The 14,697-nt window shown below is 52.9% G+C and overlaps 1 protein-coding gene across 1 annotated transcript in view; it reads right to left on the reverse strand.

Annotated features, from left to right (window-relative positions):
- Positions 1–14,697, reverse strand: part of LOC309558473 (uncharacterized protein) — a gene marked incomplete at both ends in the record, with an annotated part of 157,986 nt that overhangs the window by 109,780 nt on the left and 33,509 nt on the right. The window contains one exon of the mRNA XM_082261544.1: positions 9,467–9,545. Coding sequence (XP_082117670.1) covers positions 9,467–9,545 — 79 coding nt within the window. The remainder of the gene's footprint in view (positions 1–9,466; positions 9,546–14,697) is intronic.

A 14,697-nucleotide genomic window follows, 5' to 3' on the forward strand; every position in this document is an offset into this window, starting at 1 on the left:
GTGTCCCGGACTTTTGCCGAACTTTTCCCGGACACCGAACCCCATTGAAGTCAATGGGGCCCTGAACTTTCAGGCACTAAAATGGCTGTAAAACACCAAAGGAAAGGGCTAGAGTGCTGCAAATGGCAGCAAAACGTAATTAAGAGCATGGCAAGTGCTCTGCAAACAAATGTGGATAGGGAAATAACTTAAAACAACAAAAAAAACAGAAAAATAAAACAATGTTCTTCATCTCTGAAGGACGAGGCCCATATGGAGTAGGAGGGAGGTTGAGGAGGTGGTGGTGGATGTGGCGGTGTCATAGGCGTGCGCACAGGGTGTGCCGGATGTGCCTGGGCACACCCTAATCACCTAGGGCACATAGCATTATCACTCTGTTTGCCAGTGAGGAGATGGGAAAGATCTCCCTCGGACCTGCTCTGCTCTATTTCTCTTTGCCAGCAGGGAGAGTAATGTATCAGGGCCATGTACATGTAGGCAAACACATGCATGTGTATTTCAACTTTGGGGTGCACACCCTAATGCAATAGGCTGCGCACACCTAGGGGCGGTGTAGGTGGAAGCGGCGGTGGAGGAGGACCAGGGCCGGATTAAGAGCATCATGGGCTTGGTGCTGAGGATTTTGAAGGGCCTTAAGGGCCGTGCCTTGGCATGCACCCAGAGGAGGAAGGGTGCAGCCATGCATGCCTAATTCAACATGGGATGCTGTCTCTGAAGCCCATAAACACATCCATGCATCGTCAACTGTCCCTCCTTGTCCGGCCTTCGCGCTGTGTGGGGAGGTTCTGAGGGTGCTGCCTGGGGAAGCGAGCATAGAAGCCAGACTTCTGTGTTTACAAGTGACAGAAGAGCAGTAACAGTGAATATGGCCAACCCAGGGCCTATATAAAAGGTAGGGGCCTGGAGCTGCAGCTCCAATAGCCCCTACGTTAATCTGGCCCTGAGGAGGAGGACGAGGTAGCCAACACTGCTTCTTTTCACAAATTTTAAATGAGGGTACACCCCAAAAGAGTGAGAAAGAGCAAAAATGGAACAATGGGTGGGTAAGGTCGGTATCCATTGCTATTCTGTACAAGGTACGGAAGAGTCCCGTGGGATCCATGCCTGGTTCATTTTAATGAACGTGAGCTTGTCCACATTGTCTCTGGACAGGCGGCTGCGCTTGTCTGTTATAACGCCCCCAGCCGTGCTAAATACCCGTTCAGATAATACACTGGCTGCAGGGCACGCCAGCACCTCCAAGGCGTAAAGGGCAAGCTCAGGCCATGTGCCCAATTTGGAGACCCAGAAGTTGAAGGGGGCAGACCCGTCATTCACTACATGTAGGCGTGTGCACACATACTGCTCCACCATGTTGGTAAAATGCTGCCTCCTGCTAAGACGTTCCATCTGAGCTGCTGGTGCTGCTGTTTGTTGTGGCGTGCTGACAAAGCTCTTCCACATTTCGGCCATGCTAACCCTGCCTTCTGAGGTGCTGGCGGTGCCCTGGTTGCTTTGGCGACCTCCTCCTCCTCCTCTGCCTTGTGCTTCCACTGTTGCCCCGCTGTCAGATGGGAATGCCAGCAGCATGGCGTCTACCAGCGTGCGCTTGTACTCGCGCATCTTGCGATTGCGTTCCAGTGAGTGAATTAAGGACGGTGGGTTGTCCTTGTAACGGGGATCCAGCAGCGTGGCCACCCAGTAATCAGCACAAGTTAGAATGTGGGCAACTCGGCGGTCGTTGTGGAGACACTGCAGCATGTAATCGCTCATGTGTGCCAGGCTGCCCAGAGGCAACGAAAGGCTGTCCTCTGTGGGAGGTGTATCGTCCGTGTCCTCTGTATCCCCCCAGCCACGCACCAGTGATGGACATGAGCTGGCCTGGGTGCCACCCTGCTGTGAACATGGTTCCATCTCCTCCTCCAGCTCCTCCTCCTCCTCATCCTCCTCATCCTCCAGAACTGTGCCCCTGCTGGACAATTGTGTCCCTGGCGTTTGTGTGTGCAGGAACCCACCCTCGGAGCCCCTTGCGAATGACTGCCCTGAAAGCCTTGGAAATGTTACCTCTTCATCCTCCTCCTCCTCCTCCTCCTCATCCTGTGCCACACCCTCTTCCATCATCGCCCGAATTGTTTTTTCAAGGAGGCATAGAAGTGGGATAGTTAAGCTGAGAACGGCGTCATCGCCACTGGCCATGTTGGTGGAGTACTCAAAACAGCGCAACAAGGCACACAGGTCTCGCATGGAGGCCCAGTTATTGGTGGTGAAGTGGTGCTGTTCCGCAGAGCGACTCACGCGTGCGTGCTGCAGCTGAAACTCCACTATGGCCTGCTGCTGCTCGCACAGTCTTTGCAGCATGTGCAAGGTGGAGTTCCACCTTGTGGGCACGTCACATATGAGGCGGTGAGCGGGAAGGCCGAAGTTACGCTGCAGCGCTGACAGGCGAGCAGCAGCAGGGTGAGAACGCCGAAAGTGCGCACAGACGGCCCGCACTTTCTGCAGCAGCTCTGACATATCGGAGTAGTTTTTAAGGAACCTCTGCACGACCAAATTCAGCACATGCGCCAGGCAAGGGATTTGCGTCAAACCGGCTAGGCCCAGAGCTGCTATGAGATTTCGCCCGTTATCGCACACCACCAGGCCGGGCTTGAGGCTCGCTGGCAGCAACCACTCATTTGTCTGCTGTTCCATGCTCCTCCACAACTCCTGCGCGGTGTGTGGTTTGTCCCCCAAACAGGCAAGTTGTAAAACTGCCTGCTGTCGTTTACCCCTGGCCGTGCTGAAGTTGGTGGTGAAGGTGTTACGCTGTCCGGATGAGGAGGCGGTAGAGGATGAGGAAGCGGAGTAGGAGGAGTTAGGAACAGGAGGCAAACTGAAGCGCCCTGCAATCCTCGGTGGTGGAAGGACATGCGCCAAATTGCTATCGGCCTCAGGCCCATCCGCCACTGCATTTACCCAGTGTGCCGTTAGGGAGATATAACGCCCCTGACCGTGCTTACTGGTCCACGTATCGGTAGTTAGGTGGACCTTGGCACAGATGGCGTTGCGCAGTGATTTTTTCCCCCACTTGGTTGTGCAGGGAAGGGATGGCTTGCCTGGAAAAGTAGTGGCGGCTGGGCACGACGTACTGTGGGACAGCCACCGACATAAGGTTTTTAAAACTGTGCGTCTCCACCAGACGGAATGACAGCATTTCAAAGGCCAATAATTTTGAAATGCTGGCATTCAGGGCCAGGGATCGCGGGTGGGTAGGGGGGTACTTCCTCTTCCTCTCAAGTGTTTGGGAGATGGAAAGCTGAACGCTTCCACGGGACATTGTGGAGATGGTTGTTGGTGACCCAGGTGGTGGTGTTGCTGACAGATCGTCTGTTTGCGGGGTGGCAGATGCCGGTATCACTACAGATGTGGCTGGAGCGGCCGAGACTGCAGCAGAAGAGGAAGCAGGATGAGCCAGAGACATTTCTTGGTTTTGAAGGTGTGTACTCCACTGCAGCTCATGCTTTGCACTTAGATGCCTGATCATGCAGGTTGTGCTCAGGTTGAGAAGGTTTATGCCTCGCTTCAGGCTCTGATTGCACAGGGTGCAAACCACTCGTGTCCTGACATCAGCACATTTTCTAAAGAACTTCCACGCTAGAGAACTCCTTTGAGCTGACTTTGGTGCGCTCGTTCCCTTGCTGCGTTGGGCAGTAGCAGGCGTAGTGTCTAGGGCACGGCCGCTCCGCTTCTGCACCCTGCTCCCTCTTCTGCTGTGCTGGTGGCTCTGTGCGACCACCGCCTCTTCCTCCAAACTACTCAGGTCACCTGCATGACGTTCATTCCATGTGGGGTCGTCATCGTCCTCATCGTCCTCCACATCATCTTCCACCCAGTCTTCACCCCTGCCCTCCTTGTCGGTCTCCACAATGCTGAACGCCGCAGCAGTTGGCACCTGCGTTTCGTCATCATCGGAGACGTGCTGCGATGGTCCTTGCATGTACTCATCTTGAGAAATAAGTGGTTGGGCATCGCTGCACTCAATCTCTTCAACTTCTGGGGCAGGGCTAGGTGGATGGCCCTGGGAAACCCTGCTGACAGAGTCCTCAAAAAGAAGAAGAGACTGCTGTATGGCTTGGGGCTCAGACTGCTGGCCTGATTTGCAAGGGGGTGTGGTGAACATTGGCTGCAGGTGCCAACTCTGACCTTTCTGCAGTAGACTGGGTGGGAGACAATGTGAAGGAACCGGAGGCATGGTCAGCAACCCAATCTACTATCGCCTGTACTTCTTCAGGCCTCATCACGTCTAGAGGCGCATGATGCCCTACCAAATACTGATGCAGGTTCTGTCGCCTACTCACACTTGAGGAAGGTGTTTGACTTGTGCGTGTAGCTGGCACAGATCGACCACGTCCTCTCCTTGCAACAGGAGCTCTACCAGCAGCACCACGACCCAGGCCACGGCCCTTATTTGACGGTCTCCTCATATTTCTGTAATTTAAGATCTTGCCCTAGAAAGGTGTTTATTGAATAGCGGAACAAAACAACAACAGTATCGCATGGGTGTATCTCACAGTCAAATATGCAAACTATGCCGCAATTTAATGTTTTTTACACCAAAAGGGTGTATATTGAATAGCGGAATAGGATAAAAAACTGTGTATCTCACACGTACAAACACAGACTAGGCCCAATTAAATTTTTTTCTACCCTAAAGGGAGAATGAGGAAGAGGAGTAGGAGGAGTTGGGAACAGGAGGCAAACTGAAGCGCCCTGCAATCCTTGGCGGGGGAAGGAGATGCGCCAAACAAATTTAAAAGGTGTATCTCACAGGTACCGATACAGACTATGCCGTAATTAAATTTTTTACACTTCAAAAGGGTGTCTATTGAATAGCGGAATAGGAAAAATTTTATAATACGGTGTATCTCACACGTACAAACACAGACTAGGCCCCGCCGATTACAATTTTTTGTACCCTAAAGGCAGGATGAGGAAGAGGAGTAGGAGGAGCAGGCAGGAGGCAGACTGAAGCACCCTCAAAACCTCGGCAGTATGAGATGCACCTCAAAAATTGGAAAGGTGTATCTCACACGTACCGACACAGACTATCCCGCAATTTAATTGATCCCCAAAGGTTTTTTATTGAATAGCGGAATAGGAAATATGATCAAAAAAAGTGTATGTATCTCACACGTACACAACCACACTAGGCCCCAATTACTATTGTTTGTACCCCTAAAAGGATGGATGAGGAGTAGGAGGAGTATGGAACAGGCAGCACCCTCAAATCTTCAGAAGTATGAGATGAACCTCAAAAACTTGGAAAGGTTGATCTCTCACACGTACCGACACAGACTATCCCGCAATTTAATTGTTCCCCAAAGGGTTTTATTGAATAGCGGAATAGGAAATATGATCAAAAAAAGTGTATGTATCTCACACGTACACAACCACACTAGGCCCCAATTACTATTGTTTGTACCCCTAAAAGGATGGATGAGGAGTAGGAGGAGTATGGAACAGGCAGCACCCTCAAATCTTCAGAAGTATGAGATGAACCCCAAAAACTTGGAAAGGTTGATCTCACCCGTACTGACACAGACTATCCCGCAATTTAATTGATCCCCAAAGGATTTTTATTGAATAGCGGAATAGGAAATATGATCAAAAAAAGTGTATGTATCTCACACGTACACAACCACACTAGGCCCCAATTACTATTGTTTGTACCCCTAAAAGGATGGATGAGGAGTAGGAGTATGGAACAGGCAGCACCCTCAAATCTTCAGAAGTATGAGATTGTGTTCACTGTACCCCACAAAGATTGTGTTCACTGCACCCCAAAAGGTTTTTGTTCACTGCACCCCAAAAAGATTGTGTTCACTGCACCCCACAAAGATCGTGTTCACTGCACCGCGCAAAGATTGTGTTCACTGCACCCCAAAAGGATTTTGTTCACTGCACCCCACAAAGATTGTGTTCACTGTACCCCACAAAGATTGTGTTCACTGCACCCCAAAACGATTGTGTTCACTGCACCCCACAAAGATTGTGTTCACTGTACCCCACAAAGATTGTGTTCACTGCACCCCAAAAGGATTTTGTTCACTGCACCCCATAAAGATTGTGTTCACTGTACCCCACAAAGATTGTGTTCACTGCACCCCACAAATATTGTGTTCACTGTACCCCACAAAGATTGTGTTCACTGCACCCCAAAAGGATTTTGTTCACTGCACCCCACAAAGATTGTGTTCACTGCACCCCAAAAAGATTGTGTTCACTGCACCCCACAAAGATTGTGTTCACTGCTCCCCACAAAGATTGTGTTCACTGCACCCCAAAAGGATTGTGTTCACTGCACCCCACAAAGATTATGTTCACTGCACCCCAAAAGGATTTTGTTCACTGCACCCCACAAAGATTGTGTTCACTGTACCCCACAAAGATTGTGTTCACTGCACCCCACAAAGATTGTGTTCACTGCACCCCAAAAGGATTTTGTTCACTGCACCCCACAAAGATTGTGTTCACTGCACCCCACAAAGATTGTGTTCACTGCACCCCAAAAGGATTTTGTTCACTGCACCCCACAAAGATTGTGTTCACTGCACCCCAAAGGATTGTGTTCACTGCACCCCAAAAAGATCGTGTTCACTGCACCCCACAAAGATTGTGTTCACTGCACCCCGAAAGGATTTTGTTCACTGCACCCCACAAAGATTGTGTTCACTGCACCACAAAAAGATTGTGTTCACTGCACCCCAAAAAGATTGTGTTCAATGCAGCCCACACACAGCAAAATGGATGTGGATCACTGACACCTGCCTATCTCCTATCCCACACCACACAGCAATATCGATTGTAGTTTGTAGAACACACTTTCCCTAAAAATCAGCAAACTCTATCCCTAACAGGATTGATAAGAGATCGTAGATCGGGACTAAGTGCAGACCCCACCCCACACAGCAATATCGATTGTAGTTTGTAGAACGCACTTTCCCTAAAATTCAGCAGACTCTATCCCTAACAGGATTAATAAGAGATTGTAGATCAGGACTAAGTGCAGACCCCACCCCACACAGCAATATCGATTGTAGTTTGTAGAACACAATTTCCCTAAAAATCAGCAGCAGCCTCTCCCTAAAATGCCTACAACTCGCCCTGCCTAAAACACTCCGACCTGTCCCTCAATTCTATCCAGACACAAATGGTTTTTTCCTGCCTGTCTGTCCCTAATCAGCAGCCAGCACATTGATGTGTGCTCTCTCCCTGATCTAAGCAGCAGAATGACGCCGCTGCGGCGCTGCCTCGAACTTATAAAGACTTGGTCACATGCTTCAGACGGCCAATCACAGCTACTGATACATTTGCAGGCATGGCTGGGATGGCTTAGGCACACCAGTTAAACGCTTGTTGATTGGCTGTTGAAAGCCCGCCATGAAAAGCGCGCCAAAGCATGCAAAACCCGGAAATAAAACGACCGAACACGGACTTTTACCCGAATATACAGTAAAGTGTCCGTGTCCGTGTTCGGGTAACAAAAATCCAATTATTCGGTACGAACACAAATAATACAGTCCGTGTTCACTCAACACTATCTGGCATATAATCAGGGGCTGACTGGCAACTTTCTGCCCAGGGGGCAAGTACAAACCAGAGGCCCATGGTGCAGCAAATCGATCCCACCCCCACTCTCCCCAGCCTCCTCCTGACCCCCATTTCAGGCTGAAGCTTTGCTCCAGGCACTCTCTACTCACAAGCTGAAACCGGGTTCTGGACCTGGCCAGCAGGGATCGGTTGGAGGGAGCTGGGACACCTTGGTTGGGGCTCCAGTGGGGCATGAAACCAGCCTCTGCTCAGACACAGTTTACACCATCCATGCTGGGGGGGAGGCCTGCACTTTGTCCTTGTCTTCAATCCGCACTCAATATGTCAGCAGCAGGGACTTCTTACTTTTCTTCACAAGGAATCCTTTAGGCATGTCTGTGACAGAAGCAGTGCAGCCTTTTTATGGAGCATTAGAGCGGTCCAGACGGCAATTGCCCCCCTGCCCCCTGGCCCAGTCCTCCCCTGCATATAATGCAGATTTTAACGTGTGTACAATAACCAATTGCACTGGAGAGAAAGTGGTTAAAGGGCTTGTCACTCTAAGGCACATGTGCCAAACACAAGGCCCGCTGGCCAAATGCGGCCCACCAGACAATTTCATATGGCCCTTGCACCTCTCCTCCAGCTGCAGCACTTCCTCATCTCTACCTCCACCTTGTCTCAGCAGTCAGCAGCAGAGAGGAGGACTGAGCTCCTCCACCAGATCCTGCGCCTCTCTTTGCAGCCACAGCACCCCCTTGTCTCCTCTTCCCCTGGTCTCAGCATTCAGCAAACTCTGACAACTAAATTCCAGCCCTCCTCCGATCCTCTTCCAGCCCTGCACTTTCTGCTCTCCAGCTTTGCCCCCAGTTTCTTCCCAGCAGCAGAACAAGTTAAGGGGGGTGCACTGTGATGTAAGGGAGGGTGGAGGACTCTTGACTTCTGATGATGGGGGGCTCTTGACATCTGCTGTAAAAGTGGGTGGGGTGCTTTGGAACTCCAGTCTTACAGACACAGCTGACCCTTTGAGGGCAACCCCAATGCTGATGTGGCCCAGTGATGAAGTTCAGTTTGACACCCCTGCTCTAAGGGAAAAGAAAAGAGCTATACCACTAAAGTGTTAATCACCAAGGTACTTATGTGTCGGTTCACACTGTTCCGACTTGTTAGGCGACTTGGTCGCCTGACAAGTAGCGGACTGTGCTGTGCAATTGCAACCGTTCTAATAGGAGCGACTCAAGTCGCTCCGACTTAGAAGAAGGTTCCTGCACTACTTCGAGGCGACATCGGAGCGACTTGAATTGACTTCCATTATGTGAAGTCGTTGCAAGCCACGCCGAAGTCGCGGTGCACGGGCGACGGTATGACTCGCCCAAAGTCGTGTCGCCCTAGTGTGAACCGACACTATATCTACTATTGTAGTCAAACAAACACATTGTAACTTTTTTTGGCTATTCCCATTTTGTATTGTGAAATTGCTACAATGTATTATAATTAGTATCCAACCATCAGCCAGGTTCCAAGAATAAAACAATCCATGTTATATATATACAGATCAAAAACTGCTAAAAAAAGAACACCAACTACTACTTTTAAGATGAGTTTATTTCTCTTACTCTAGTAGGAAAGTGGATGTCCTCTCTCTGGTCCATTAAACCCTTTATCACAGTCTACTGATTATGTCGGTGGACAGTAACTGGTTAAAGGTAAAAGGACAGAAGAGCAGCTATAACCAAGATGGTCCAGTGGAAGTGTAAGAGATGGATGCTTCCTCCACTGCTTTTGAAGTCTCCGTCACATTTCCGTATCGGTGTGGGGATGTTTAAGACATTACTGAAGGTTGCGTTCAGATATCTGCTGATCCAGTTTTGGTAGTCCATAACCAGGGTGTACACCCCAGGGAAATACTTATCAGCACAGCCATTTCCCCAGCTTACGATTCCAACCTGGTACCAGACTCCCCTGACCTTGCACACTAGAGCTCCGCCTGAGTCGCCCTGGAAGACAGTAACAAACATCAGCAACCATCAGCATCAGCTATTAGATCTGCGATTGATAAAAGCAATATGAGAGAGGATGGAAATGCATCGGATTAATCCGGAGGCAAAACTAGAACCTTCAGGGCCCAGGTGCAAGAAACCATGAAGGGCCCCTTCCCTTCAAGCCTGGGGCTCTTCCCACTGATCCTGGAGCCCTTTACTCCCATTGTGGGGCCCTTTGTTACACAAGTTCTGCAGTGGGCACCCTTCCTGCCATCTTAAGGCCCTCCTCACGGTGGTGAAATGCCAGGGCCCAGTTGCAAGTGTGACCTTTGCGGTCCTGGAACACATCCGCTGCAGCAGCCGGAAGGAGAGGGAGCACAGTGGAGGGGGGGCATCACAGTGGGAGGGCAGGGGAGCACACACGGCCCATAGACAGCAGAAAAACAAGTGAACTGGATAGGAGGAGTGGCGGGGGCAGCATACAGAGGAACCAATCTCCTCCATTTTCCTCCTGAAGCTACAGGAGGAAAAAGGAGGACAGTGATTATTCTTCATGCTGCCCCCGCCACCCCTCCTATCCAGGTGTACAGGGGAGCCACACAGGCCCCCTGGAGCATGGGGCCCGGTTGCGATTGCAACCCCTGCAACCCCTGTAGTTACGCCCCTGGATTAATCTCTGGGTTCATCTGTTTCCTCCTTAGACACTCGTTTTATTCAAAGACATAGGCACACAACTTGAATCTTACTCTACTAAACAGAAGAAGGATCACAAGCATGCACAGGCTCACGGTGGTGGCAATTTGAAGACTTCTATACAGTCTCCTAAGGAGAAGAGATTAGCTCTAGCCTCCTGTGATGTTGTATTGGATCATTTTATGTGTTTACATGTAACAGGTGGTGGTTTATCAGTGGGTGATACCAGAAGCTTAACTAGAACCTTCAGGGCCCCGGTGCAGGAAACCATGAAGGGACCCCTGGCCGGGGCCCTTCCCTTCAAGAATGGGGCTCTTCCCACTGATCCTGGGGCTCTTTACTCTCATTCTGGGGCCCTTTATTACGGTCCCGCAGCGGACCTTTCACAAGTTCTGCAGTGGGCCCCCTTCCTGCCAACCTAAGGCCTCCCCACAGTGGTGGAATGCCAGGGCCCGGTTGCAAGTGTGACCTTTGAAATCCTGAAAGTTCACACACTGGTGTCAGTAGTTTTTATTTTTTGGTATTTTAATTGTATTATTTTTTTATAATATTATTTTTTTTTTTACAAAGTCACTGACTATGACTCTGTCCATTCAGAAGAGGGAAGGAGCTGGTAAATTACATATTTACTGATCCCTTCCTGGTTCTCTATTGTGACACATCCCCTGCAGCAGCCGGAAGGAGAGGGGAGGGAGCACAGTGGGAGGGGGGGGGGGGCGGGGGAGCACACAGGGGCCCAGAGACAGTAGAACACAAGTGAACTGGATAGGAGGAGTGGCGGGGGCAGCATACAGAGGAACCAATCTCCTCCATTTTCCTTCTAAAGCTACAGGAAGAAAAAGGAGGACAGTGATTTCTCTACATGCTGCCCCCGCCGCCCCTCCTATGCAGGTGTACAGGGGAGTCGCACAGGCCCCCTGGAGCATGGGGTCCGGTTGCAATTGCAACCCCTGTAGTTACGCCCCTGGGTGATACTATACATTTGCTCAATAATACACAGAGTTCTGTTTTGAGCAATGACATGAGGGCTGTACCCAAATCCAAGACCTGTGTTTCTAATCCTTTTTTCAGTCAAGGCACCCTTTAAATTCATGGACAGTCTCCAGGTACCCCATTCTAAAATGTAAAAACTTACCTTATATACTCGAGTATAAGCCGAGGCCCCTACTTTTACCACAAAAAGATGGGAAAAATCATTGACTCGAGTATAAGCCTAGGGTGAGAATGCAGGGCGGCGGGCATGGTGCAGGAGAATGCAGGGTACTGGCATGGTGCAGGAGAATGCAGGGTACTGGCATGGTACAGGAGAATGCAGGGTACTGGCATGGTACAGGAGAATGCAGGGCAGTGGCGGAGCCAGAGGGTTAGCTGGGGTGGCAATTGACACCCCAGAAGAAGTCATTGCCACCCCTGTTGCCACCCCAATCCTGGGTGGGTGCATGGCAGCGGAAGAATCACACAGGGGATCGCCGTGCCGTATGGCCGGGAGCTGCGGGGGGAGGAGGGAGGCGGAAGGAGAGCAGTTAGACAGGAAGACCGGACAATCGTCCTGTGTCTTACTTTGTGTCCTCCCAACTCTCCGTGATCATGTCATGAGGGAGCAGTGGCGTCGGCAGGGGGGGCTGAACGGGGCTGCTAATTCAGCCCCGAGTGTCAGTGTGCCCCCAAAAAGCCCTGCCCTGGGTCTCCTGTGGATCGTAGCCCCCGAGTGTCAAATATGCCATTGCTTGCTCCGGCTCCTTCCTTCGGCTCTCAGCTGAGCAGCGCTGCAGCCAGAAGAAGACGGAGGGGGTGGAGGCGGAGCCAATGCTAGCCTAGGCGGCAAGGAGAGGAATTTGAAATCCTCCTCCGCTCCGAGAACCTCTTCTGCTGTCACATGACAGGAGGAGGAAATTCCTCTCCTTGCCGCCTAGGCTAGCATTGGCTCCGCCTCCACCCCAAGAATGTGAGTGCCCGACTGCCCGAGGGGGGTGGAGGAAGAGGAATGTGAGTGCCCGAGGGGGGGGGGAAGAGGAATGCGAGTGCCCGAAGGGGGGGAAGAGGAATGCGAGTGCCGGAGGGGGGGGGAAGAGGAATGCGAGTGCCCGAGGGGGGGGGAAGAGGAATGCAAGTGCCCGAGAGGGGGGGGGGAGGAAGAAGGTGAGTGCCTGAGGGGGGGAGGAAGAAGGTGAGTGCCCGAGGTGGGGGGGAGGAAGAAGGTGAGTGCCTGAGGGGGGGAGGAAGAAGGTGAGTGCCCGAGGGGGGGGGGAGGAAGAAGGTGAGTGCCTGAGGGGGGGAGGAAGAAGGTGAGTGCCCGAGGGGGGGGTAGAATTAGGTGAGTGCCCGAGGGAAGGGGAGGAATTAGGTGAGTGCCTGAGGGGGGGGGAGAAGGTGAGTGCCCGAGGGGGGGGGAGGAATTAGGTGAGTGCCCGAGGGGGGGGGGAGGAATTAGGTGAGTGCCCGAGGGGGGGGGAGGAAGAAGGTGAGTGCCTGAGGGGGGGGAGGAAGAAGGTGAGTGCCCAAGGGGGGGGGGAGGAAGAAGGTGAGTGCCCGAGGGAGGGGGGAGGAAGAAGGTGAGTGCCCGAGGGGGGGGGAAGAAGGTGAGTGCCCGAGGGGGGGGGGAGGAAGAAGGTGAGTGCCCGAGGGGGGGGGAGGAAGAAGGTGAGTGCCCGAGGGGGGGGGGAAGAAGGTGAGTGCCCGAGGGGGGGGAGGAAGAAGGTGAGTGCCCGAGGGGGGGGGGAGGAAGAAGGTGAGTGCTTGAGCAAGTCTCCCTGTGTGAATGGATAGGAGGGGCATCCTTGGAATCCATCCACAGTGGCGGCCGGTGTACAGAGGGCGCAGGGGCGCCGCCCCCCCATCCATGCGTCCGGCCTCCTAATCTGCATGCAGAGGCGCTGGACGCATGGAGTTCAATGGGATTTTTTCTTTTTTTTTGCATCACCTGATTAGAGCCAGAGGCTCAAATAGGGCGATGCAAAGGGTGGACCCGAGAGGGGGGGGGGGAGGAAGAAGGTGAGTGCCTGAGGGGGGGAGGAAGAAGGTGAGTGCCCGAGGTGGGGGGGAGGAAGAAGGTGAGTGCCTGAGGGGGGGAGGAAGAAGGTGAGTGCCCGAGGGGGGGGGAGGAAGAAGGTGAGTGCCTGAGGGGGGGAGGAAGAAGGTGAGTGCCCGAGGGGGGGGGTAGAATTAGGTGAGTGCCCGAGGGAAGGGGAGGAATTAGGTGAGTGCCTGAGGGGGGGGGGGAGAAGGTGAGTGCCCGAGGGGGGGGAGGAATTAGGTGAGTGCCCGAGGGGGGGGGGGAGGAATTAGGTGAGTGCCCGAGAGGGGGGGAGGAAGAAGGTGAGTGCCCAAGGGGGGGGGGGGGAGGAAGAAGGTGAGTGCCCGAGGGGGGGGGGAGGAAGAAGGTGAGTGCCCGAGGGGGGGGGGGAAGAAGGTGAGTGCCCGAGGGGGGGGAGGAAGAAGGTGAGTGCCCGAGGGGGGGGGGGAAGAAGGTGAGTGCCCGAGGGGGGGGAGGAAGAAGGTGAGTGCCCGAGGGGGGGGGGAGGAAGAAGGTGAGTGCTTGAGCAAGTCTCCCTGTGTGAATGGATAGGAGGGGCATCCTTGGAATCCATCCACAGTGGCGGCCGGTGTACAGAGGGCGCAGGGGCGCCGCCCCCCCATCCATGCGTCCGGCCTCCTAATCTGCATGCAGAGGCGCTGGACGCATGGAGTTCAATGGGATTTTTTCTTTTTTTTTGCATCACCTGATTAGAGCCAGAGGCTCAAATAGGGCGATGCAAAGGGTGGACCCGGGGTGCAGAGCAGTGCGTCCCGAGCCCACCCATTGCGTGACAATAGCGAATGAAAATTCGCTATTGTCACACCGATCCTGGCCAATCAGGAAGCGCGTCCGATACGCGCTTCTTGATTGGCCGCAAGGCAAACCCCTTGCCATTAGCCGAGGAGGAGGCGGAAGGACTCGTGGAGAAGCGCCGCCGGTCACCAGGACTCAGAAGAAGCCGCCTGCCGTCGCTGCTGCTGGAAGGACTCGTGGAGACGCGCCGCCGGTCACTGAGACTGAGAAAAAGCTGCCCGCCGCTGCTGCTGCTCCAGGTAGGTAAGGGGGCACACACACTGATCTCTGCATTGGGGGCATGTATGCTGATCACTGCATTGGGGGCACGTACGCTTATCTCTGCATTGGGGGAATGGTATGCTGGTCACTGCATTGGGGGAATGGTATGCTGGTCACTGCATTGGGGGAATGGTATGCTGGTCACTGCATTGGGGGGATGTATGCTGGTCACTGCATTGGGGGCACGTACGCTGATCTCTGCATTGGGGGAATGGTATGCTGATCACTGCATTGGGGGCACGTACGCTTATCTCTGCATTGGGGGAATGGTATGCTGGTCACTGCATTGGGGGAATGGTATGCTGGTCACTGCATTGGGGGCACGTACGCTTATCTCTGCATTGGGGGCATGGTATGCTGGTCACTGCATTGGGGGAATGGTAT

The sequence above is a fragment of the Pelophylax lessonae genome (genome assembly GCF_965119305.1).
Source record: "Pelophylax lessonae genome assembly, chromosome: 6".
NCBI classification, from domain to species: Eukaryota; Metazoa; Chordata; class Amphibia; order Anura; family Ranidae; genus Pelophylax; species Pelophylax lessonae.